This window comes from Passer montanus, unplaced genomic scaffold (genome assembly GCF_014805655.1).
Source record: "Passer montanus isolate IOZ18808 unplaced genomic scaffold, ASM1480565v1 scaffold10, whole genome shotgun sequence".
Lineage (NCBI taxonomy): Eukaryota > Metazoa > Chordata > Aves > Passeriformes > Passeridae > Passer > Passer montanus.
This window is the reverse complement of record NW_024356505.1, coordinates 33,990,765-34,014,462: the sequence shown is the minus strand read 5'-3', so window position 1 is coordinate 34,014,462 and position 23,698 is coordinate 33,990,765. Positions and strand designations below refer to the sequence as shown.

The following is a 23,698-nucleotide window of genomic DNA, read 5'->3' as shown; positions in this document are numbered from 1 at the left end:
AGAACTTCTGTCATGAAAATTAATTTCTGCCTAATTCTGAACAAGGATGTCTGTTAAATTTTGTATAGTAATGCTTAAAGTTGAAGAATACATTTTTAACCTGACAGTGTCCCTAAATTACCATGTTTGCTTTCATTTTCCAGCTGGGTTTTAATTTTGCATGCATTTCAGTTAACTATAGTATGCATAATAGTTGTTTCCTGGAAGCATTTTGGGGCTGTCTTTGCTGGTGTTCTCCAAAATGAGCAAGGAAGTGGAATTTAGTTTTCTTTTCTGGAGGTTTGTTAGCTAATGAATAAATAATGCAGAAGCAATTCCATTCTATTTACATATATGCATATGGTTTTGAACTTAATGTTGTTTGAAGAACCACTGTAAGTAAGAGGGATCTCTTCTTTTTAATGACAACCCAAACAACTCCAAAGTTTAGTAGAACTAAATACTTCCATTTTGAGAAAAATATTTAAATAGTGGTTCGTTTGGCAAAGCAATTTGTAATGTATGATGCTTGTCCTTAGTTTATCTTAGGAGCCTCTGTGAAGCTGTTTTTTTGAAGTAATGCCAATAGAAAGTGGAAGCTGTGCATCTGCTCGCCAAGCAAAGCAGAAACGTAAATCACACAGCCTTTCCATCCGGAGAACCAACAGCTCCGAGCAGGAGCGGGCGGGACTGCAGAGAGACATGTTGGAAGGGCAGGTAAGGTGATCCCTGGGGGCTTGCATCACTGCTTCATGTGATCCCTATGGGGGGAAGCTAAACAAACTTACATATTGAAATATGTGCAGCTGAGCTGCAGGAACAGCAGATTTTGTTGCTTGTAAGTGCTCACTGCTTTTGGAGATGATTGATGTGAATGTTGACAGTGTTTCAGGTTGTGTTGAGACCTGTGGAGTTTATCAGCTTCTGTGTTTTCTTAGATGAATGATCAAGCCATAAAACTGTGTAAACCCCAGCCTGTTTATTCACTACAACCTCTCCCTCCCACCTGCAAAAGAAAAAGGTCAAGATTGATTCTTGCTTTCATAAGTTTGCATTTGGAATAGTAGCAATCCAGAAATATGAATAAACCAAATACTTCTTATGATGACTCTGATAGGGAAAATATTAGTTGGAATGCTGTTCTGCATTCCTTTCCATAAAGTAAACAAATACTGCCTGCCTGGCAGAAGTGTGAGCTAACTCAGATTTTTGTTTGTGTGGGTTTTTTCTTGTTTGACTCAAATGAAGGTGTGCTATTCTGGGATTAAACTTGAGGGAAGGAACAGCAGCCACTGCTTCTGTAGCTTTCTTAAACACATCAGTGCAGTGGGTGCAATCTGGACTTGGAATGTTGCACCTAAAAATTCTGAGATTACTTGTAGGTAAGGCTTCTGTCAGAAGCAGTACTGGCAAAGTACTGCTTCAGTTTCAAAATCGTTTATTGTCAAATTGACTACACAGTGTTAGTGTGGGACTGGCAAAGATGATGCAAAACTTGATTTTTATGAGACAGTTTGAAATACAAATGGAGTTTGGCTATGAGAAACCTCACACTGCAGATATGCTGAAGGGAAAACCTGGTGCTTTCTCAGTGTTGTGACTGAGAAATTAATTAAATCTGTTTTTCAGTAAATCACAGCATTAATTTTCTGGGAATTAACAGAGCTTCGGTTGTTGCTTCTAGTCATCTAGAAGTTGGAGAATCAAGTACTTGGATAGAAATCTCTTAATGCATTTGTAACTACTGCAGCCTTACTTCAGGAAAGCCATGAAGGGCAGCTGAGAGGTCAAGATATGCTGTCACCCCTGCATAGTAAACCAAAATGTTAAGTTCTTTTTGTATTTCTTAGCAAACTCTAAGTGTATTAGGCTGTAATGCATAGACGTTTAAAGTGTTTTATCTATCATCTTGGATTTTGTTGACCTTGAGCAGCTAGGTGGCAGATTCTATCAAGTAGAGTATTAGTGCCCCTTCACAGTGGAGCTGTAAACCTCATGAGATCTAGCTAAGGACTTCTGCAGATAAAGAGATAACATTATTACATGCTGTTTTAATAAGCTGTTTTAAACAATGCTAACTTTAAACAGAGGAAAGGAAGTGAATGCATTTTACTCTGTTGGTTACTTCATTACAAGTTTAGATTTCTTTATGCTTTCGGGCTTTGAAAAGTGGTTTGAAAAACTTCTACGTCTCCTTTTTAGTTGCAAAAGTTGTTGGATAAGTTAGTTTCTTCCATAACCTTGCTGTATGAAATTATTGGGTAATTGAATTTGAAACAATTCTTCTAACTTCAGTGTTTCTCTTAATAGTGTTTAATGTATTTAATCAGTTTTGTTTCTCAGTTTTGTTTCAAGTTGGTTTTAATTAGGATCTGTTGTGCTTCTGGTTGTCTGTGAATGCCTGAACAAAAGAACCCTATCAAGGGAGAGGCAGATAAATAAAGGAATGATGTGGAGGAGCTTAATGAGCATGATCCCACTCCTTCCAGCACAGTGCCACTGCTTAAACCAGCTGTGAACCTGTGTGAAATTGTGCACAAAGCAGGTGTGCTCTGTGTCATGGCTATGAGTGGTCTCTCTTGCTCTCTCTTTAAACTTGGGAAATAACTTACACAGCCAGGGTCATGGCTGGCCCTTCCCGCTGTGCCTGCAGACAATTCCCGGGGCTGTGGCGGAAGGTGACTCAGTTAAGTGAAAACTTTTAAAAAAAAGAAGTTTATAGCTGGCTACCTAGGTAAATGGTAAGTGTAGTAAGCCAATTTACATATTGTGGTCTACAAGCAACTGAGAAATAGAATGCTCGAGTAATATCTGAGGAGGGAAGGATTAGAAATTGTAGTTTTCTTCACACTTAGTTGTGGTTAGTGAGAAAAGTAGGTAAATGTTAAAAATACATTTAAAATTTTAGTTTGTCTTAAGCTTTGGTAATAAGATGCATTGTGTTCACAACTTTCTAACCCATTGCATAGTCAACTCTTGAATTACTTTATCAAACAAAGGTATTCTTTTTTCTTGAACTGGAAACATATTGATTAAAAAGAATTTTTTCCTCACTTTCTGGTTTTTTTAAATTAATTGTACATGCATCTTGATTTTATAATTTTTCTCTAGTAAAGAAAACCAAAACAAATACCATAGGTGATTTGAATTCTATCCCTTGAAAGTGAAAGAATATATAAAATGAATAACTCTGTGATGCACAGAGCTATTTGTTTTGTGTTCTACTCTAGCAGTAGTTTTAATTTACCTCCTTGCTGGGACATTGAGATAGCTGTTAAAATCAGTTCAAGATTGAAGAGTAATTTTATTAAATATATGTAAAGAAAAATATAACCCCCAATATTTTGCCTCCTAGGATTCCAAGTTACCATCTGCTATCCGGAATACACTCCTTGAACTTTTTGGACAAATAGAGCGGGAATTTGAAAACTTGTATATTGAAAATTTGGAATGTGAGTATATATTTTTTTTCTCCAACTTATGAATTGTTCATATTTAGGTTGAAGTAACACTAATTAAAACACATTGGATATTGTAGAATAATTAGTGTAACTGTTCTGTGAGCAGTTTAGTACTTGTTCTGATTTTGTAGCCAATGAAGGAGTTTGTACCTTCTCAGAAAAATCACTTTCTTAGCTCTTTGATGCAAGCAGTGAGAACTGATGTCTGTCAAAGCTTGTGAAGGGTCTGTCTCCTTATCATTGTAGGCTCTGGTTATGTTAATCTCCAGAAACTCCATCCAGCCTTTGAAGTTTTTGGCTTTGTTTTATAATTACAGGCATAATTTTAATGATGTAGTATTAGTAAATAAATTTGGAAAACCTACTTGCTTGAAAAAGTGGAAAATGGAGTGGTTTTGGATCAAACTACTTACACATTGCATAACCTGCACCTGCAGCTGTTCAGGAGTTTTGAAGTCAAGCAGTCAGATAAAAATTCCAGGTGTTATCTTAAAAAGGTGTTTGTTTGATGACAGTGCAGTTGTCTGATAATGGAAGTGATCCAAGCTGATGTAAGAGGATCCCAAGTTAAGTAACACAGGCCTATACAGTCAAGCCTCCCTTGCTGGAATTTTAAGCTGTGTTACATTGGCTTGGATTCTGAGTTATGGAACATGTCTGATTTGGGTCCAAGTCAATTTTTTTTCCACACCTAATCAGTTCCCACAGTTAAATCAGACACTCATGTTACAAAAAAAACCAAAAAAGTAAAAATTCTTGCCTGCTTTCTTTGACATATTCTGGGTTTTTTTATTCTCTTAACCTGTGATTGTTTTGGTTAAAGGCTATTATCAAAAGTATGCATTTTTTAGTGACAATTTGCACAACTGAATTCTTGGCCTCCTGCTGAGAAGTTGGCTGGTACTAAGAAAAGTAGAATTGTCCTCCCCAGCCTTCAGAAATGCTTGTCAGAAAGCAAGTGGTGGATTTGTACCCTCCAGAGTATGATTATTTTCCTTCTTTTCCATTTCTTTATCTACTTTCTTCACCTCACAGCTCTAGTTATGATTGTGATCTCTTTTCAACCCCCTGACAATTTCTAAATTTTTCTCTTCTCATGCTCAGTCTAATATTTTTTTGTTCTTGGTCTAATTCCTACTGTAGTGCAGGAGTTACTGTACACAGAACTTTTTTTAAAAAATGAATTCCAAAGTATAAAAAATAGTCATTTGCAGCACTACCTTTCTTCTGAGACTCTATAGTAGACAAGTATTTAGGGAGAATGCTATTTTGTGATTAATATAGCGTGTGTTAAGAAAGGATGTGCTAATTCTGTGGCTAAAATATTTATGATGCCACAAGTTTTCTGTCCTCTGCTGGATTTAATTGAATACAGATGGGCCATGTATTTCACAGAAATGCTTTTGTTAAACCTTAGAGTAATTAGAAGCCACCAGTACTTTGGAATCTGGATCAAGGTTGATCTCTGGAAAATTCAGCATGAGTCTTGCTTTATGTCTTAGTAAGACCTGCTTTAATAAAATCCCAGTTCATCTCCTTTCCTCTCCTTAGCATAAAATCGCTTACTTACTAACCATAGCAGTTCTGAAATGGTATGTTAATGCTGTTATTAATGATAGCCAGTTTTTGTAGTAATGTGCATTTCTGGATTTGTTAGTGCGTAGGGAGATTGACACCCTGAATGAGCGCTTAGCAGGTGAAGGACAGACAATTGATGGTGCTGAGCTGAGCAAAGGACAACTGAAAACAAAAGGTAAGAGAGCCACAAAGAATCCTAAACCAGTATTTCTGAATCCACCTTTTTGTACCTTGTTGACCAAAACTTAGAATGTTGCTGATGGGAATTAATACCAGTTACTTGTACAAACAAGCTAATGCTGTATTTGAAATATCTTCCTTTGAATTTATTTGTCTCAACAGCCAGTCATAGCACCAGTCAGCTTTCTCAGAAATTAAAGACAACTTACAAGGCATCTACTAGCAAGGTATGAGACAAATTAAATCTCTACTCATCCATGTGTACATCCATGTGAGACTAATGTGACTGTGTTTTAAGTTGTAAATTGGGGTTTCTTTAGCTGGGTAGTGCTGGTCTGTGAGTAAATCTGCTCCTAAGGAGTAGTATGTTTATCTTGGATTCATCAATGACCCATTACTTCAACTACACCATATGATATTGTTACAATAATTACTCACCTTCTTTGAAGAAGGGATGTTGGAGGGGAGAGAGTGTGCACATGTGTATGTGGGAGTGCTGTTTTGTAAACAGAACTAAAAAAAATAATTCTGTTTCTGAGGGAAATAGAGAACTTGCTAGTGGAATTCTGAATAAAGATTTGGGTATTGCAGTTGAAATGGGGATTTAAGTAGGTGCCTCTATGTGTACTATTACACGTTCCCTTTTAAAAATAATTTTTATTTTTAGCTATGAGACTAGAACAATTTGTTTCCTTTATGTTGCAAGCCTTGCTCATCAGTAGCTAGTGATGTTTTTTCCCTTGGTGTACTGGCACAGTTAACCTTTCTGATGCTTTTCATTTTGTACATCTGCATCAGCCTAGTATTTTTGTTTCCCTCACTCTCTCCTCTTTTTCAATTTTTGCAGAGAGTTTACCTGCTGCTGTTTTTTTTCCTCTATCAGAGTCATTTAATGATATATTATTAAGGTTAAATAAAATGTGAGGAAACCACAGTGGAATCTGGTATGTCAACCAGCTGTGTAGGCAGCTCTGTGGTGACCTGTAATGCAGGCTGATATGTGGTGTAGGTGTCTTGGAAATGCCTTCTCTTAAGTATGAAAGTTTGAAAATAAGAATAGGGTAGTGAAATAGACTGAAGTTACCGTGGTTTATTTGGTATGCTTTTTATATTGCTGTTTTTCAAACCTTTATTCTTGCCAATTTGATGCATAAAGGTGCCTCTTTCAAGACTTAATGACTTGAAAATTCTTTAATGAGACCACTTAAATAGTGACAACATGATATTAATAGGGGCTGTATAGTTTTGGTACACCTACTATATAGTTATGAATTAGTACCCTCTAGTGTAGTGTGTTGTTTTGTGGGGTTTTTTTGGTCTTTGTGGGTTTTTTTTGGTTTTGTTTTGTTTGTTTAGTTTCTTTTGTTGTGGGGTTCTTTTTTTTTGTTTGGGCTTTTAAGGCAGTGCCAAATCCTTGTCCTCTTTTACTTTGTTTCAATGTAGCACTTGTAGTTTTTGCTGAGCAAGACAGGCAGACCTCACAGCTTCAGCCTGGGAAGCTGGGAAGTGTGAGGAGGAGACTCCTGGGGAGCTGATCTGCATGCACAGCAAAGCAGCCATGAGTAGTGGAGCATGAAGAATTTAATACCTGAACATTATGCTCATCTCTTGTATCAATTGGTAGCCGACAGATATCTGCATGTGCTGATGTATTTCACAACTTTGAGTCAGAATGTACTGGGGAGTAGACAGGAGCTGAAGGAAATTACAACACTGAGAATATCTCTGTCCAGTGCGTTCTTTGTAACCTTAATGCACTTCACAGAGGTGATTTATTTTGACCTCTCCTTCCTCCCCACACAGAAGAGTCAAAGCTGTAAACTTTTGCCTCTTGACCCACAGAGAGACTGTAGCAAAGAAAGAACACAATTTTTCTAACAAACCATGATTTTCCATCTGGATCCTGACTGGATGTAGTACCCCAATACCCTGTCTGAGGAAAAACACATTTATAGTTTTAAGAGTTCAACAGCTTTGAAATTCTTATGGCTGTACTTTCTGTGAGCATTGAATGAACAATGCTGTTTCCCAAAATGGTTGTGCTCCAAACTCCCTGGGGTAGCAGATCACAAGTTTTTTCTTCAGCCCTTTATACTACTACCGTACAGGGGTTTCTTGGGTGTGTGGTTTTTTGGATTGGTTGTGGGTTTTTTTTTCCCATGGAAGATTAGAACAGGCTGAAGTTTTACAAACCAATTGTTTTGTGTAATTGCACACAACTACATTTTTCAGATTGGCAGTGCATATAGAATTAATTTTTTCCCTGAAAAAACCTTTCACTGTTTGCTTAATCTAATGAGAAGGCTGATCCTTGACTGCTTTAATATTGGTAAAAATACTAGGACATGGTAATAAATACTAAAGCAATCTGTTCATTCTCTTGGGGAAAATGCTGAAGTGAACATTCTTAATTCAAGCCCTTCATGTGAAATTTCCATGCTGGAATGTTTTTCATCACTTAGCTATATATCAAGTAGGCAAAACTCATTTCAGAACAGCATGGTTTTAGCAGCAAGGGTTATCAACCAATGTCCAAATCCTGAAGAGGCAGAGTAGATTTAAAATTTGGTAATCTTAAAACTCATTTTTTGTTAATGGACAAGATTCTGTAATTTAAGTGCAGTTAATTTTAGATGCAGGAATCACTATATGAAATCCATGTTTTGATATTAACAAAATGTAATGGCTGCTGTTAGTGATGCCTGGCTTATGAAAGTTGTTACAACATCAGGGAAGCATCAATTGTTTATGCAGAGATCTAAAATAAACTGAAATGATGTAACTTGCTCCATCCAAACTAAATACCAGGATCTCTGATTTGTCCATATCAGGATAAAGACTCTTAAAAAAAAAAGTATTTCTGCACCAAATAGTTAAAAGGAATAAAACTTTTTTGACTATGTAGTTTTGCCCTCACTGCTTAAAGCTGCTTTACAGAACATTCTGTTCATCAGGCACAGTGTAATGCTGCTGGACTGGTCCTGAGTTGATCAAGTTTTTATTCTTGTTTCTAAAGTACCCTGTCTAAGAAACTTTGTTACAGGGTGCCTCACTCTGCTTGCCAAGCAATTGTTTCAGTTTGTTTTCAATTTTCACTTGTTTACATAGTAAGCAATTGTTTCCCTATTAACAAATCTTTTTGTAGAAGGAAGTACATGAAACTGTATCAATTTAAGAAAGAGGACAGGCAAAGATGAAACACACTCAGGATGTGTTGGTCATTTATTTGTGTATGATGATCTACAGAAGTTACTTCAGAAATTTTCTGCACTACAGAGACCTCTTTTTAGCAAGTTGCATGTTCTTTAAATATTTCCTTTCCTGGCTTGGGACATTGTTTATGTGTGCTTAGCAAAGCAGGAAGTAGTCCAGGCCCTGTCTAGTTTATCCAGTTGCTGGTATGTGAGGTGAAGAGCAGCAAAAAAGGAAAGGAAAAAAAAGCTTGGAAAAAGTGTGTGTTGAGTAAATATCTGTATCAGGATGTTTACTGTTGGATAGTGTTCTTGAACTCTTTTCTTCTGTGTATTAATTAAAGACTGCTAATATCTCAAATGGAGTTTTACATCCTTGCCATTACATGATCAGTGAAACCATTGTCCAGCAGTTCTGGAAATTCTGTGTTTATTGAAGGGTAGGGGATAGTTTCTCCTAGAAAACTTTTGTATGGGGGTTTGACTCAACATTAGAAAGACAGAATAGAATGCAAGCACAGGCTGAGTTGAAAAATACCAAGTTTGAAGTTTGAGCTGAGTGCTGTATTAATCCTTTCCTGTTAGTATTTAATTCAGCTGTTCCACTTTTCATACATGAGTCCATTTAATTTGAGGACTGTATTCAATATAAAAGTTGTATCTGTAGGATGGTGTTGACAATTTAGGAAATTTTGCAGTATGGTTGAACTAATAATCCTTACCATTAGCCCATTTTCTTTTCAGTGCATCTGTAATGACTGTTCCTTCTGCTACTGTGAAACCAAAATGCATATTAGCTGATAATTTGGAATTCAAATAGGCATTATCATTTCATCATTAGAGAGTTGACATGCTCAGGGTTTGGAATGCTCTTGCAGATTTTCTTTTAGCTTTAAAAATCTTTTTTGAAGTAATTTGCTTTAATGACATAGTTAAGACCTTCTATTTTAATACCAGAAACTAATGGGATTTTAACCTTAGTTTATTGTATCTGAAATGTAGACTTAATTAACTTTCTAACTTTTACTAAGCTGTAGATAAGTCTTAATGTGATTCGTGTTGACATATTTAAAGGTTTTGATTTAACTGGTCAGATACCTGCCTGTAATTCCATGCTGAGGAAAACACTGATAAATTGAAATTGTCTTTTTCATTCAGTTTAACAAAGCTTTTGAGGTAGTCTTTTTCAAAGAAGAGTTATGAGGTTCAAGACTTGTTGGGTAAAAATAGGGTATTTGTAATGATGGCTTTTTTAAGCCATCTTTCATGACTCTTTGTTTCAATTGTCTATGGAAGTGTTAAGCAAGAAAAACTTTTTTTTTGAATATCGCACTTCTCTTTATCTGAAAATGTAGAATGTCTGCAATTTGCATCCTTTCTGTAGATGCCAAGTGTTTTGAGCATTCCTGCACTGTAATGACTTGTAGTTTTACTGTTTTACTACACTTTTCTTCCTTTTGTTTGATATCACTTATGCACACAGTAATTTGGATTTAATGAGCCTTCTCTGTTTTTCCTCTAATAGCTTCACTTTGAGGGAGCATGCTTATCAAATGTTTAGATGAGTTTGACATATATTTTTAAAAGCTTCATTACACAAATAAACAAGGCATATGCTCTCAGGTTGATGTTTGATTTGATTAGATTTGTTCAGTTTTAAAGAAAAACAGCAGTGAGTGTTTTAAATTGGACTGTTTCTGGGTTTTACTAGAATTATATAATAAGTACATTTTTTTCAAAGACATTACACTGGCTAGCAGGGATTGTCTTGAGTTACCAGATGTACTTGTTTGGGAATAGGCAAGGAAACTTTTAAGGTCTTTTTCTGGGTTTGCTCTTTTTTTTTTTTCCATTAAAATGCTTACCCAGACTGAATGAGAAATGCGCTCTGCACTTATTCCAATAAGATTGCATTATTGTAGTACAGAATAGTTTGTCTTGCATTCTGTAAAAGGGCTGCTACTAAAAAAGGAAAAAAAAAAAAGAGAGGTATATTTGCATCCAAACTCACTTTCCTACCATCAAATGTCAAATTTTTGACAGTAATGATTTGTCAGAATGTTAAAGAATCATGGAAAAGTTAATATCTATTCTTATTTGTAAGATAACTACCTGATCTTGGTTTGATGTGGAAAAAAATGTTGGTGTCTCTGCTATTTCAGATTGTATCCAGTTTTAAAACTACAACATCAAGGGCAATCTGTCAGCTGGTAAAGGAATATGTTGGCCACAGGGATGGTATTTGGGATGTCAGTGTCGCGAAAACTCAGCCAGTGGTGTTGGGAACCGCATCTGCTGGTAAAGTTCTGTGTTGCTTGAATATTTAGAAAATTCTGGTGAAGTCCCTAAGCTATAGCAAATACAGATCCAAAGTGTACTCAAAAACTGAGCTTCACACTGAAAGAGTCCTTTTAAAGAAGTTCTGTAGCTGAAAAATTCTTAAAATTGGAATTTCCTTTCCCTTAGAAGGTTCAAGCATACTTGTTGGTCTCCCTAAAGTGTGTGCCAGTTCACTTCCATGCAGGTCACACTCTCCCTAGTCAGCTCTGGCATGTTGGGTGGGTGGGATGGGGAGCTGCTTGCTCAGGGAGGCCTCTGGCACAGAATTCCATATGCCTGGAAACAGAGATCCCTGCAGGCTTCCTCTCCTAGCATTGTTTAGTCTTTGTTTAATAGAAGCTGTACATGTGGTCATAGTTTGCATATTCTTGTATTCTTGCATTCTATCTTTTGTCTCAAAACACAGGGGCAGCTAAAAATCTTAATTTTCAGTCCTTTTTACTTTATTAGCTTTATTCCTTCCACTTGAGGGGGTACAAGTACTAATGAACAAGTCACTAAATCTATTATAGTCCAAAAATCGATGTATAGACTTGTGTAGTTTTGGAAAATTATTAGGAAAATAAATCATGACCAGACAGAATCAGTCAATTTGAAGTGACATTCTTTTGAAGCTGGAACAGAATCTGAAGGTATTGACTAGACTTTAATATTTATGGGCCAGAAATCTCTGCTTCTTGAACTGATCTGTTACAATTTTTATGTCCCTGCTGAGGGGGCACATTTTGTTTTTGTGTGGGACACCTTATCTTTGTCCTGATTTAACCTGGAAACCATTCTCCAATTCAGCTTTAAAGTACTACCCACTTAAATACTTAAATTAATTATTTATTTTTGGGTGTGGCAGGATAAAGGAGTGGCATTTGGAGTGATTTCCTTTTTAAATTAATTTTTTAGTGCTCTGCAGTGACCTGTATGCATTTGGGATTTCCATGCAGGAAGTAAATAGATTGTGCATAGAATTCCTGTTTGTAGTGGCTGCCTTTTTCACCATGGAATGCTTTCTCTTTTTTTTTCGGAGTCTTGTGATACATGGCTGGAGCATTATACAGAATTTGCCTTTCAATTTGCCTTGCTGCAAATTAATCTGATACCTTTACTTTTTGGGGGAGATGTGTACAATGATAAAAATATGTTAGGTTTTGTATATAAGGTGGTAGTCAAGAGTTCTACATTTAAAATCTATTTCATACGGTTTGTGCTACAGTGGAAGATAAGTTGTTTGTTGAAAGGGTAAAAATGAAAAACATATGTTTTTAACTATTTACAGCTGCTTTTTAATCTTTGTAGATCACACTGCTTTGCTGTGGAGCATAGAAACAGGGAAGTGCCTTGTCAAGTATGTAGGGCATGTCGGCTCAGGTAAGATAAGGGCATGTTGTGAAAACTGGGAACAGAGCATGGGAGGGGGAAATGTGTTTTGGCCAGCTACAGAAATGTTTATTGTGGTTTCACTTGCAGGTTTGCCAACATCATTAACAAGTCAATTGTGCAGTTCTACTAATTTTCATACAGAGAATGTTTTGTAATATGATTCTTTATTGGTGAGGCACATTAAGACAGTTCTGCAAATGCTAAATGAATAAACAAGTCCATATAAAGAAATTTACAGGCAGAGTTGCGACACTCAGAAGTTAAATGTCATAACTCAATGTGGTCTTGTGCATGTGGAGAACAAAAGAAGCTTATATAATCAGAAATTAGCTGTCTTGCAGGATCTGTGTTATATTTGGGTTAGAACTACAGATGCTAGGTGAATAACTTTTTGCACTTCTTTGTTTAAGATCTCATATATAATTTGGTGCATAATGCAAATATCTTGTTTTTAAGACAGTTAATTAAATATAGGTATTTTTCTTTCTTTATACCAGTATGAATATTGTAGAAACTGTTTTTTAAACCCCTCTTTGGGTGGGGAGGTGCAGTGCAGTGTATGTCTTTGATGTTAATTTTTGGTGTCCAATTTGACAGGAACTTGATTAACACCCTTCTGACTCTTAATGGGTTAGAATACAGGATTTTATAGACCAAAACTGGAAAGGTTTTCCATAGTTTTTACTTGCTGTTGTGACCTGAGCACTTTGAGTGATCATACTGGAAAAGTGAGGAGCCCAGTTATTGACCAGGATTGTTTGGTTAAATAACTCAGCACTTCACATGAACTTTTTGGCAAGGGTAGAAATAGAATTAAATTCTCTAGAACTGCTTCAGCTGTGAGTTTTTCTTCCTGCTATGTGACTTCTAGCTCCTACAGCACAAAGATAAATGCATAGAAACAACTGGTAACATGTTAATGCATTCAGATATCTCAGGTTGTTTGCTGCATGGTCCTCTAAGTTCTATAAAGTCATGTTTGAATACTTCACTCACTTGAACTTTCATGCTGGTAGTTTTCTTTTAAAATTGCTATTTGGATAACTGCAAAAATAAGCAGTTCTAACCTGTATTTAAACAGTTGTGTTTAAACAACTGTGTTTGAACAACAACAACAGATAAATTGTATTGTATATCCATTTTATGCAACTATATAAATCTATAAATTATAATATAAAGAATGTATTTTTTATGTAATAAAACTTTTTTTGTTTGACAGTTGATTTGAAATGGTGCAAAGGTGTTGGTGCCAGCAGCTGGTGCACCATAAAGTTAGTTCAGTTTAAGGAGTATTTTTTTAGACTCGTTACACCACGCTCTCCCAACAACATATGCATCTATTTTACTTGTAAAATGGATGGAAATGAGTTCTGAGTTCTGTCTTGAATTGAATCTTATGCACTGAAATGAAATGAAGAGCTTTGTTAGTTGATTTCAATTTCATATGGTTGCAGGACTGAAATCTGATTTGTGTTACTTGCATCAGGTTTTCAGGCATTTGTTCTTGCAATGCTAAATAATAAGCAGGATGTTGATGGTAACATATAGTAAGTTTTCATTGAGTTAGAAATAATTATGAATGCTTAAATTCTCTGTATGGAATTCCAGAGCATTATCCCCTGTCAGCTTACATTTTATTTGGTTTGTTTATCCTCTCTAACATGAACCACTTGTACTAGATTCAGAAAATAACTTGCTAGAAACTGTGTTGTATGTAGCTTGCTTTCATTTGTTTCAATTGTAGCTGCTTGCCTTGATACTACACTTTCATATCACCTTAAAGATGATTACCAAAAATGGCTGAAAACTTAAGACTACTTGATTTTTCAATGCTTTTAATGGTAAAATATTGTGAAAGAATTTGTTACTTTTCCTATACTAACTTAAAACTTTGCTTTGTTTCATACAGTAAACTCCATTAAGTTTCATCCCACTGAGCAAGTGGCTCTTACAGGTATGTAAAGTTTTTTCATATGTTAAGGATGTCAGTCTTGATGGAAAATAAGTGTAATTTGCTAGTTTGTTCTGGTTAGTTTGTTCTGGTTGCAGCCTCTCTCCCTATTGCTTGTCAGCATCCTTGTTGATTGAATTATTTTTACATCTGAAGGCATAACAAATCAGAGCTAGATCTTGCCATCTGTGTTTTTCATCTCATGTTGTCATTTGTGCTTGCCTGCTCCAAACCAGACACTTAGAATCATACATCAGGTGAATGTTCTGGAATTCATCCCAGAGTACTCAAAGAACTAGTGGGTGTGATGGCAGGATACCTCCTGATTACCTGCCAAAGTTCTTGGGAGTCTGGAGAGGTCTTTTCTGACTAGTGTTACTCCAATATTGCAAAAAGGGTGTGAGGAAAGACCAGTGGAACTACAGACCCGTTAATCCAATCTCAGTTCCTGAAAAAATGATGGAGATTATACTGGGTACTGCTGAGAGACACTTAAAGAGTAATGCAGTCATCAGGCACTGTCAACATGGGTTCACAAAGGGAAGGTCCTGTTTGATTAATTTGACATCCTTCTAGGATGAGGTCACCTGCCTAGGGGAGGAACATGTGGTGGATTAAGTTTTTCTGGTTTTTAGTAAGGGTTTTGGTACTGTCCTTCACAGTCTTGTTCTGGACAAGTTGTCCAGCTGTGGGATGAGCTGGTTCATGGTGTGCTGTGTGGGCAGCTGGCTGAAGGGCAGAGCTCAAGGGTGGCAGTAAATGGGGCTGTGTCTGTCTGGCAAAGGATCACCAGCCCTGTGCAATAGATTTATCAGTGACCTGGGTGCAGGAGTTGAAAGCATCATTAGCAGGTTTGTTGGTGATATCAAACTGGGAGTGCTGCTGATTCTTGTGAGGTACAGGAGGCCTTTCAGAGGGATCCAAAAAAGTGAGAACACTGGGTGATGAGTAATGGGATAAAATTTAGCAAGTTCCAATGCCAGATGCTGCATAAAGCAGAGTAATGTTAAGCACAAGTATAAGTTGGGAGAGGAGTGGCTGGAGAGCCTGAAGAATTAGAACATGTTTGTTCTGACCATAACAAGGACAATCTTGAGTTTGTCCTTAGTTAATAATGAATAAGTCTATTTTAAAGCAGATGGAGTTAAAATCATATGGTCCCTTCTGAGCTGTAAACTGCCACTAGTTAAGCTGAGTTTAAGGCAGAAAAGGAACAGCTTCACACTTGTTATTTTGGATTAAAATCATATGGTCCCTTCTGAGCTGTAAACTGCCACTAGTTAAGCTGAGTTGTTTAAGGCAGAAGAGGAACAGCTTCACACTTGTTATTTTGGAATTCTCATTAAGACCATGATAATAACATTTAATGGAATCATTGAGTAAAGAACCTGAGTATTTTGAGAAACAGTAAATGAATATCTGGTGGTGTTATTTTGGATTTCTCATTAAGACCATGATAATAACATTTAATGGAAGAAATCATTGAATAAAGAACCTCAGTATTTTGAGAAACAGTAAACGAATATCTTGTGATGTATTAAATGCCTCCTTCAAATGCTACATATTGAGCAGTGGTGGGACTCATGTTCTGATGTGTAGTATTCAAGTGCTGTAGGAGTGATTAATTTGGTAGCTGCTCATATCTTGCATAATAAATTATGTTTGAGATGTTGAGACTTGCTTACCATAAAGTTCATACTCATGTCTGTTAGGAAAAGATGCAACTTAGACAGTATTGCTAAATTTAATACTAAAGCCTATTTTTATTGCCCATGGAAATATTTCTACTTATTCTCTCTCTCTCTTTTTTTTTTTTGCTTCTCCTCTCCTGTGCAGCATCTGGAGACCAGACAGCTCACATCTGGAGATACATAGTACAGTTGCCTACACCTCAGCCAACTGCAGACAGCAATGTAAGCAATCAGCTTGCTACAACTAAAGTAATTGCACAGCAATTTCATCAGATACAGGTTTTATGATAAGACTGAATGTTAAATTTACACATAATTAAAAAATTACATGATTTCAGGACTGCCAAAGGTGGGATTTTAAGGTTTTAGTTTATCAGCTGCATTTCAGCTTTTCTTTGAAAATAGGCTCCCTTCATGTTTTCAAAAGCATTTGGTGCAGAATAGAATTTACAGGTTCAAGTAGACAAATTAATATTTTGTTCAAGGTAGTAAATGTGTAAATGAACTGTAAATGAACAGTCAAATAACTTCTTCTTTTGTAATAATTAAATTCTTTGTAAATTGGTTAAATTTTTGTAGCATAACTTACTGAAGCATCTGTATTAGCTATAGTTGCTGTAGATTGAAAACTGATGGTAAAGACTTGTAATTTTGGCATTTATTTGAGTCCTCATTGATTTCTAATTAGCCCTTGCCAGCACACATCACTGTCTGATTTTGTTGTCCCCAGGCCTTTGTTTAGTCAGTATTTACTTTAAAGTATAAACCTGTCAAATGCTTATTTTACTAAAAAACACCCTTACTAAATTGTGAAGAAAACATAATTTATGGCATGAGCTTCTCAGTAGGCTAAGTAGGGGCAAGAGTTAACTTTATAATATGAGATAGATTTCTGAGTGGAAAATGTTTGATTCAGTTTATTTGATTTGGCATTTCCATTTTGAAAGAAAATACAAATGTTATCTTTTCCACCCCCAAGTAACATAAAAGATGTTTTTGTCTTGTGTAAGTGTAAAAGGAGTTCAGAGAATGATGTGTAATGATGAGCAAAAGAATTTATTTTGCATCCAGTTTACATAAGCACTGCATGATCACTGTGTGTTGATCAACAGACAAATATTGCTGTAATGATTTGATTTTTAATGAATAAAAATATATCTGTAAATTATTTTCTTCCCAAAGACTAACATAGTGTCTTGTTAGATGCTTCCTACCTCTAAAAATTGAAAGGAGAAAAGTCCCTTGGTAATGTGCTGCAATGAAACTCTAGGGTAATACACTTACCAGACAGTAAAGGGAACTGATACTCAGACCTAAAGAGTTTGTAGAAGATTTTAAAATGAAGTAGAAACATAGAGTTATTTAGATTGGAAAAAATCTCTTAAGATCATCAAGTCCAGCTGTTAATCCAGCAGTGTCACAGCCCTCCACTACACCATGTCCTTAAGGGTGACATGATTGGAAAAAATCTCTTAAGATCATCAAGTCCAGCTGTTAATCCAGCACTGTCACAGCCCTCCACTACATCATGCCCTTAAGGGTGACATCTACACATCTTTTAAATACTTCCAGGGATGTTGATTTCACCACTTCCCTGGCTTGATAACCTTTTTTTGTGAAGAAATTTTTCCTAATATCCAGCCTAAACATCCCCTGGTGCAACTCGAGGACTCTTCCTCTTGTCCTATCCCTTGTTCCTTGGGAGAAGAGTGATGCCCACCTGGCTGCACCCTCCTTTCAGGGAGTGGTAGAGAGCAATGAGGTCTCCCATGAGAGAGAGACCTCCTTTTCTCCAGGCTGAACAACTCCAGTTCCCTCAGCTGCACATCAGCAAGTTGTTAAAAGGAGTTCTTAAAACTGCACTTAACTTACTGGTTATATTCCTTCAACTAAGTTTGTGATAGTGAGTACTGGAATGGACTGGGTGCAGCAGAATTATTTTACCCACGTTCACATTAAGGGGGTTGGGAAGCATTTACACTGCAAAATGTAACTTAGAGACATTCCTTCCCTTTTATTCTACACCTTTTTTCCCTTGCATTTTTCAGCAAGTGTCTGGAGAAGATGAAGTTGAAATCTCAGACAAAGATGAACCTGATGGAGATGGAGATGGTTCCAGTGATTGCCCCACTGTCAGAGCCCCACTGACCTCCCTGAAAAGCCACCAAGGAGTGGTCATAGCAGCTGACTGGCTTGTTGGGGGGAAGCAAGCTGTGACAGCATCGTGGGACAGGACAGCAAATCTGTATGATGTAGAGACTTCTGAACTTGTCCATTCTCTTACAGGTATTTGTTCACTTGCAAAAAAAAAATTAAATTGGTGGTTTGTTTTTATATGAGGGATTATTTGTAGATACTAAAACACTGAGAAAATAAAGTTGTTTCTTAGGAGCAGGATGTGAGTGTGTACTGTCTGCTGCTTAGTGTTGTAAAAGTTTTTAAAATTGCAGTCTTGTAAATCCCCTGAGCATGAATTTGTCTTCTTTTAAGCTTATGATTTAACTATGAAAAAATAGTTGTTTAAATTGAATGTACCCAAAATTTAAAAAGCCTTTGCAAAAGGCTTTTGCTGTGTTCATGGTGTGTTAAGCAGCAATAACCTGCACTACTGAATGTGAGATAAGTAGTGTGACTTTTGCCTTCTAATACATTCCCAAACTTTTACAGCAGTAACAGGATTAAAGTTCAGAATGATCGTTACTCGTTTCTGTTGGGGAAAAGAGAAGAAACCATCAGCATGTCATTCCAAGCGTATGTGGAAATGAAAACTCTTATTTTCATTACCTTACACGTTCTGCTGTGTGGTTGCAGGGCACGACCAAGAGCTGACGCATTGCTGCACGCATCCCACGCAGCGCCTCGTGGTGACATCGTCCCGCGACACCACCTTCCGCCTGTGGGATTTCAGAGATCCTTCTATCCATTCTGTGAATGTCTTTCAGGGCCACACAGAGTAAGTGACAGCTCCTTCAGGTTTTCTTCAAGTTTGAAAAGTTGCAAATCTGCCCAGAAATGTTCCTGTGCGCTTTAAGGTGCTGAGTTCATTCCTGTTTTGTGAGACTGATTTTTCACAGAAAACCCCAATTGTGCTCCTTCAAATGTAGCACAGCAGTACATAATTTCCAAAACAGCAGCCAAGGCTCTTGGTGTGCTATTGCTCATATGGTAAGTCTTGATAAAAATTGTTACAATTAAAGTGATTTAGGGTATGAGGTTCTTTTTGGCATTGGTTATGCTTGCAGTTTGGGGTTATTGCTGCAATGCAGTGGATCAAGCAGATTGCCTTTGCTTGTCTTGATACTCACTATGAAGTAAAGGTTACTCCTTTGAAACCAGTGGATAAAAAAAGGATTAATTTTTACTCTCAAAAGCTTCTAATTTTTACACAAAATAAGAAATAAAAGTGCAGGCACTGATTGCCATGTTCTGTCAAAACAGTGATTCTAATGTAACACTTATAGTTACCTATTTAGGCTTAATGTTGTTATACTAGCTACTATTGAACATGGACAAATGTAGTCGTGAGCATCTGTGTTCTGGTGTTTACTTAACTTTTGGGTTTTTGGAGCTCTGATACATGGAAAATGCAGGTGTAACTTGGAAATACTTTACCCAAGGAAGCAAACCTTTTCTTGACTTATATATGTGTGACCTTGACTGCTTAGAAAAAAAATTCACCTCCCTTCCTCAGAATAAAAGATGATTGTTAATCCTAGCTCTAAATATAAACCCTAAGTATTTACTCACATTTCTGGTTTTATGTTAATTGTGTAATTTACATTATGACTGAGTTTCAGTGCTCTCTTTTCATTTTCTCAGCTCTTGACTAGCCTATATATAACCAAAAACCTCTTTAACCCCTTCTGCCCTGGACCCCTGAGCTTGATAAATGCTTGGTGCTTCACAATCATCCTGTATACATGGCCATCTTCTCCTGATAGAGCAGTAAGCTTGATTTTGCAGCCTACATCCTAGAATTGTTTCATCTCATCACTTTTGTATTCTTCTATCACTTTTCCTAGAATGTTGTATAAAGTTGGAATGTTTTGTATCCATTGGTGCTTGCATGTTTCCCCATGCTGATTAACTGCTTTGTCTCAGGATGTTTTTTTCAGAGAAATGACCAAGACTGACATTTGTGTTTTCCCATATATTTGCTGAGACCAAATGATGTTGATCTTGGGTGGTGGTTCATACTGTAAAAACTGTTAGCTGGTGTTTTGGCTTCTATTGCTGAGACCTATAAACTAGCAGAGTTTATCTTTCAGGAATGGAATAGACCTTGTGCAACCTCTTCAGTCACTCTTATTCTATCTTTTAATCATCTTTATGTTTGTGTTTGTGTGCTGTATCGGCTGTCTTTGTTTTGTACTTTGAATGTTCAAGTATTGACATAGAATTTTTCACCAAATACACCCTAAATTTGACAGTCTCAAAAGTGATTTTACTTTTCAGTGGCCAGGGCTGCTGGGGCTCTCATCTGTGGGAGGGGAAATTCTGTTACAGAAGGTGTTTCACTGATGAATGCAGACAGAGCAGAGATTAGGGGGGTTGATATTTTTGCCGTTGAGACATACTTGGGGGAATTTTATTTTTGTTTTTTTTTTATTGTACTGCCTACTGGCAAAATATTTTTAAATTACCCTCTAATCAACACTGCAACAATCTCTTCACATTAAGCAGCATAGAAGAAACTGTTCTGTGTTTTTTTTTTTTTGGCTTTTCTGAATGTCTGTTTGAATAATTTGCCAAGTATTTAATATTTTGATAGGCCTTTGGCATCAGTTCTGTAAATTGGATGTTACAGTTGTAACACTGATGATTTAAAATCCTCAACCATAAGTTTTAACACCCTCTGGCTGAATAGTACCTGATGAGTCTGGCACTCACAGAGCAGCTATTTTTTCACCAGACCAACTCCTAATGCACTATGCCAATATAATTAGATGCCAAACATCTCAATCATGAGGCCAGCATTCCGTGTTTATTGTGTCTCACATCATCTTGGATTAGCATAAAGGTTTTCCTCTGTGGAAGGTCAGTCAGCAGAAGCCCATAACTTTCTGACCATGGTTTCGTAAGAGAGGCGGCTACACATGGAAGTGATACATTTTCATTTGCTGAAGTTTTGTGACTGCATTTAAATTTCTCTGGCACTGTTACTCCTCAGCTTTCCTGGAAAGTGAGATGGGGGAAAAAGAATTTCACCCTGTAGCACAAGCATGGTTTGGTGAGATGGGTTATGTCTACATCAACTTTCTAGCAAATTAGGAGGGCACTTTTCAATGCAACTCTCCCAACTATCCCCACACACTGTGCTTTGGTTTGTGCTGTAGAGCTGTCTCAGAACATGTGAGATGCTTTCTTTTAGAATGAAACAAAGTTCTAAGATTTTCTCCAGAGGTGTTCGCATTATGTTCCAGCTGAAAACAAGTATTCAGCTGGTGTAATCAATCACTCGGAAGTGAAAAGCTGCAAATTGGAAAAATTGCAGGTGTGGGATCTCCAGTAACAGGTGTTTTGCTCCAGAGAGCTGCTTTTGCTAGTGTGCATTGCAGGTTGAGGTGGGTCAGCCCGTGTGATCTCGGGTGTGCAGGGCAGAGGTTCCCCCAAAGTTCATCCCAGCCGTCGCAGCGATCCCGTGCTGGCGGCGCGGGCCGCGCTGCGGGCGCTCAGCAGCAGGTGGCAGCACCGCGCCGCGCCCGGCCGCCGCTAATTGCCTTAATGAGCGACACTGCGGGCTCGTTATCGGGTGAAAACCGAAACTCGTGCTGGTGTGCTCAGACACTGAGGAACCCTGTTACTGACAGAGTATATAAAGCTTTTATGGTGTTAATTGGTGTCAAAAAATGAAGAGTTGCAGTCCTGTGTGTCAAAGTGACGGTATGTCATCATCTGTGAGAGGTGATTTGTATCTTAAGTGGATTAAGAAATCACCTTTCATTTTAGTGTCCTGAACATAGCTTTATTAAAAGCAGAATGTTTCTTATCATCTAGTACTAAGGCAGTTTAAGAAAATAAATTCTCTTCCAGTAAAGCCAGAAGGAATCACTGTGATCAACCTGTCTTGAGCTGCTTGCATTGATAACTGTTTTGAATTTAGAGATAATTTTAGAATTGCCAGCTGTAGTTAGGTTGTTCCAATGGTAAAGATTTCAACTTATCTCTAGGCAAATTCTATAAGTTGCATGTTTAACTTCCCTGTTAAACTTTTTGTGCCTCCTACATAGCTTTATTAAAAGCAGAATGTTTCTTATCATCTAGTACTAAGACAGTTTAAGAAAATAAATTCTCTTCCAGTAAAGCCAGAAGGAATCACTGTGATCAACCTGTCTTGAGCTGCTTGCATTGATAACTGTTTTGAATTTAGAGATAATTTTAGAATTGCCAGCTGTAGTTAGGTTGTTCCAATGGTAAAGATTTCAACTTATCTCTAGGCAAATTCTGCATGTTTAACTTCCCTGTTAAACCTTTTGTGCCTCCCTAGTCTGCCTAGCTTCAGATTCATCTTTTGGTTTTTTTATCTTCAAGAGTTTTGTTTCCTATGTTAATTACAGAAATTTCCTGTACTTTCTTCTTGTATTTTCTGTTCTTATTTACAAGTTACCTATTTTGCCTCAAAGTGTTTTTCTAAGTATATTTTGGTATTCATAGGCTAAGTATATCACCCTGATAGTACTTTTGCCCTTCAAGCCTGCATTCAGCTGGGGTCTTTTTCGAAGTTGTATCTTTCAATGGAAGTTTCCAGTTCTGTAGACATTCTTGTTTACATTTTTCATATATATATGTGTGTGTATGTATGAATATGACTATTTCAGTTCAATAAATGACTTATTTGCCTGTGTCCTACTCACATAGCAGTAAAAGTGTCTTGTCACTTACTGCTTTAGATCTGCCATGCCCTCAGTTCATCTCATTTACTTATTCTTTACTGATGAAAAAAATATGAAATGGTGTGGAAATAAGACTGATGTTTGCTTAAATATAAATATTTTTTATTGTCTGGTTCTGTATGTGCACCAATAGGAATTTGTCTTGCTAGTGCTGTGAATTCCCAGTCACACCCCCATATGAAGAGTTTAACAGAGTCCTGGGAAAAGATTACATTTATGTTATAATCCAGGCACTAACTTGTGGCCTTTAACTAAATTGATCTCCTGAGTTAAAGCCTCCAAAAATCATACAGGTGACTCATATTCCAGTGTCTTTTTTCTAGCAGATACTGCTTTGAAATGGATCTCCTGAGTTAAAGCCTCCAAAAATCATATTGGTGACTCATATTCCAGTATCTTTTTTTCTAGCAGATACTGCTTTGAAATACATGATTGATAATAACAACTGTTCTCCTATTGAGAAATTATTCAATTTAGAGGTTATTGATTAGAGCTCTTCAAAATGAACTGAGGTTTTGTTCTGTGGAGCAAAATGGTTCTGGCATTTACATGGCAGTTTTCCTTCCACTTTGCTGACACCTGCACAGCCCATCTTGTCCCAGTTGGCCTTGCTTTCCCAACACAGTGGCCTAGTTGAGTAACTCTGGTGTTGACATGCTCTTGAATATCTGCTTGATGAGTTTTTCTGTCCATTTAAGCACTCTGCATGTGCTGGGGTGTGTCTTGATGAAGTCTTCTAAAATGTTAATGCTGGAAATATTTACTGTTTGTAGCTTAAATTTTTTTTTAAATTAGCCTATACAGGTCTAGCCAGTACTTTACAGATTTTTGTGCATTTTTTCTTACAGTTTAGTAACACAGGAAATAAATTAATCCCTTATGGGCAACAGAATGTTTATGAGCTAGTGGATTCATATACAGCGTTTAAACTACAGCTTTTACTATACATTTGAAGTATATTGATACATGCAGCTGAAAAATTACTTGGTAAATCATAAAGGGTTTTGTTTTCCTTAGTGACTGCCAGGGGTACATTTTGGTTGGGGACATTGCTTTTGAA

At 36.9% G+C, this 23,698-nt stretch overlaps 1 protein-coding gene across 1 annotated transcript in view; it reads left to right on the top strand.

Annotated features, from left to right (window-relative positions):
* WDR37 (WD repeat domain 37) overlaps window positions 1-23,698 on the top strand; it is a 40,010-nt gene that overhangs the window by 3,938 nt on the left and 12,374 nt on the right. The window contains exons 2-11 of the mRNA XM_039707178.1: window positions 519-696; window positions 3,335-3,431; window positions 5,098-5,193; window positions 5,361-5,425; window positions 10,552-10,687; window positions 12,020-12,091; window positions 14,013-14,057; window positions 15,891-15,967; window positions 17,794-18,031; window positions 18,557-18,698. Of these exons, the coding sequence (XP_039563112.1) occupies window positions 559-696; window positions 3,335-3,431; window positions 5,098-5,193; window positions 5,361-5,425; window positions 10,552-10,687; window positions 12,020-12,091; window positions 14,013-14,057; window positions 15,891-15,967; window positions 17,794-18,031; window positions 18,557-18,698 (1,106 nt within the window). The 5' untranslated portion in view covers window positions 519-558. The remainder of the gene's footprint in view (window positions 1-518; window positions 697-3,334; window positions 3,432-5,097; window positions 5,194-5,360; window positions 5,426-10,551; window positions 10,688-12,019; window positions 12,092-14,012; window positions 14,058-15,890; window positions 15,968-17,793; window positions 18,032-18,556; window positions 18,699-23,698) is intronic.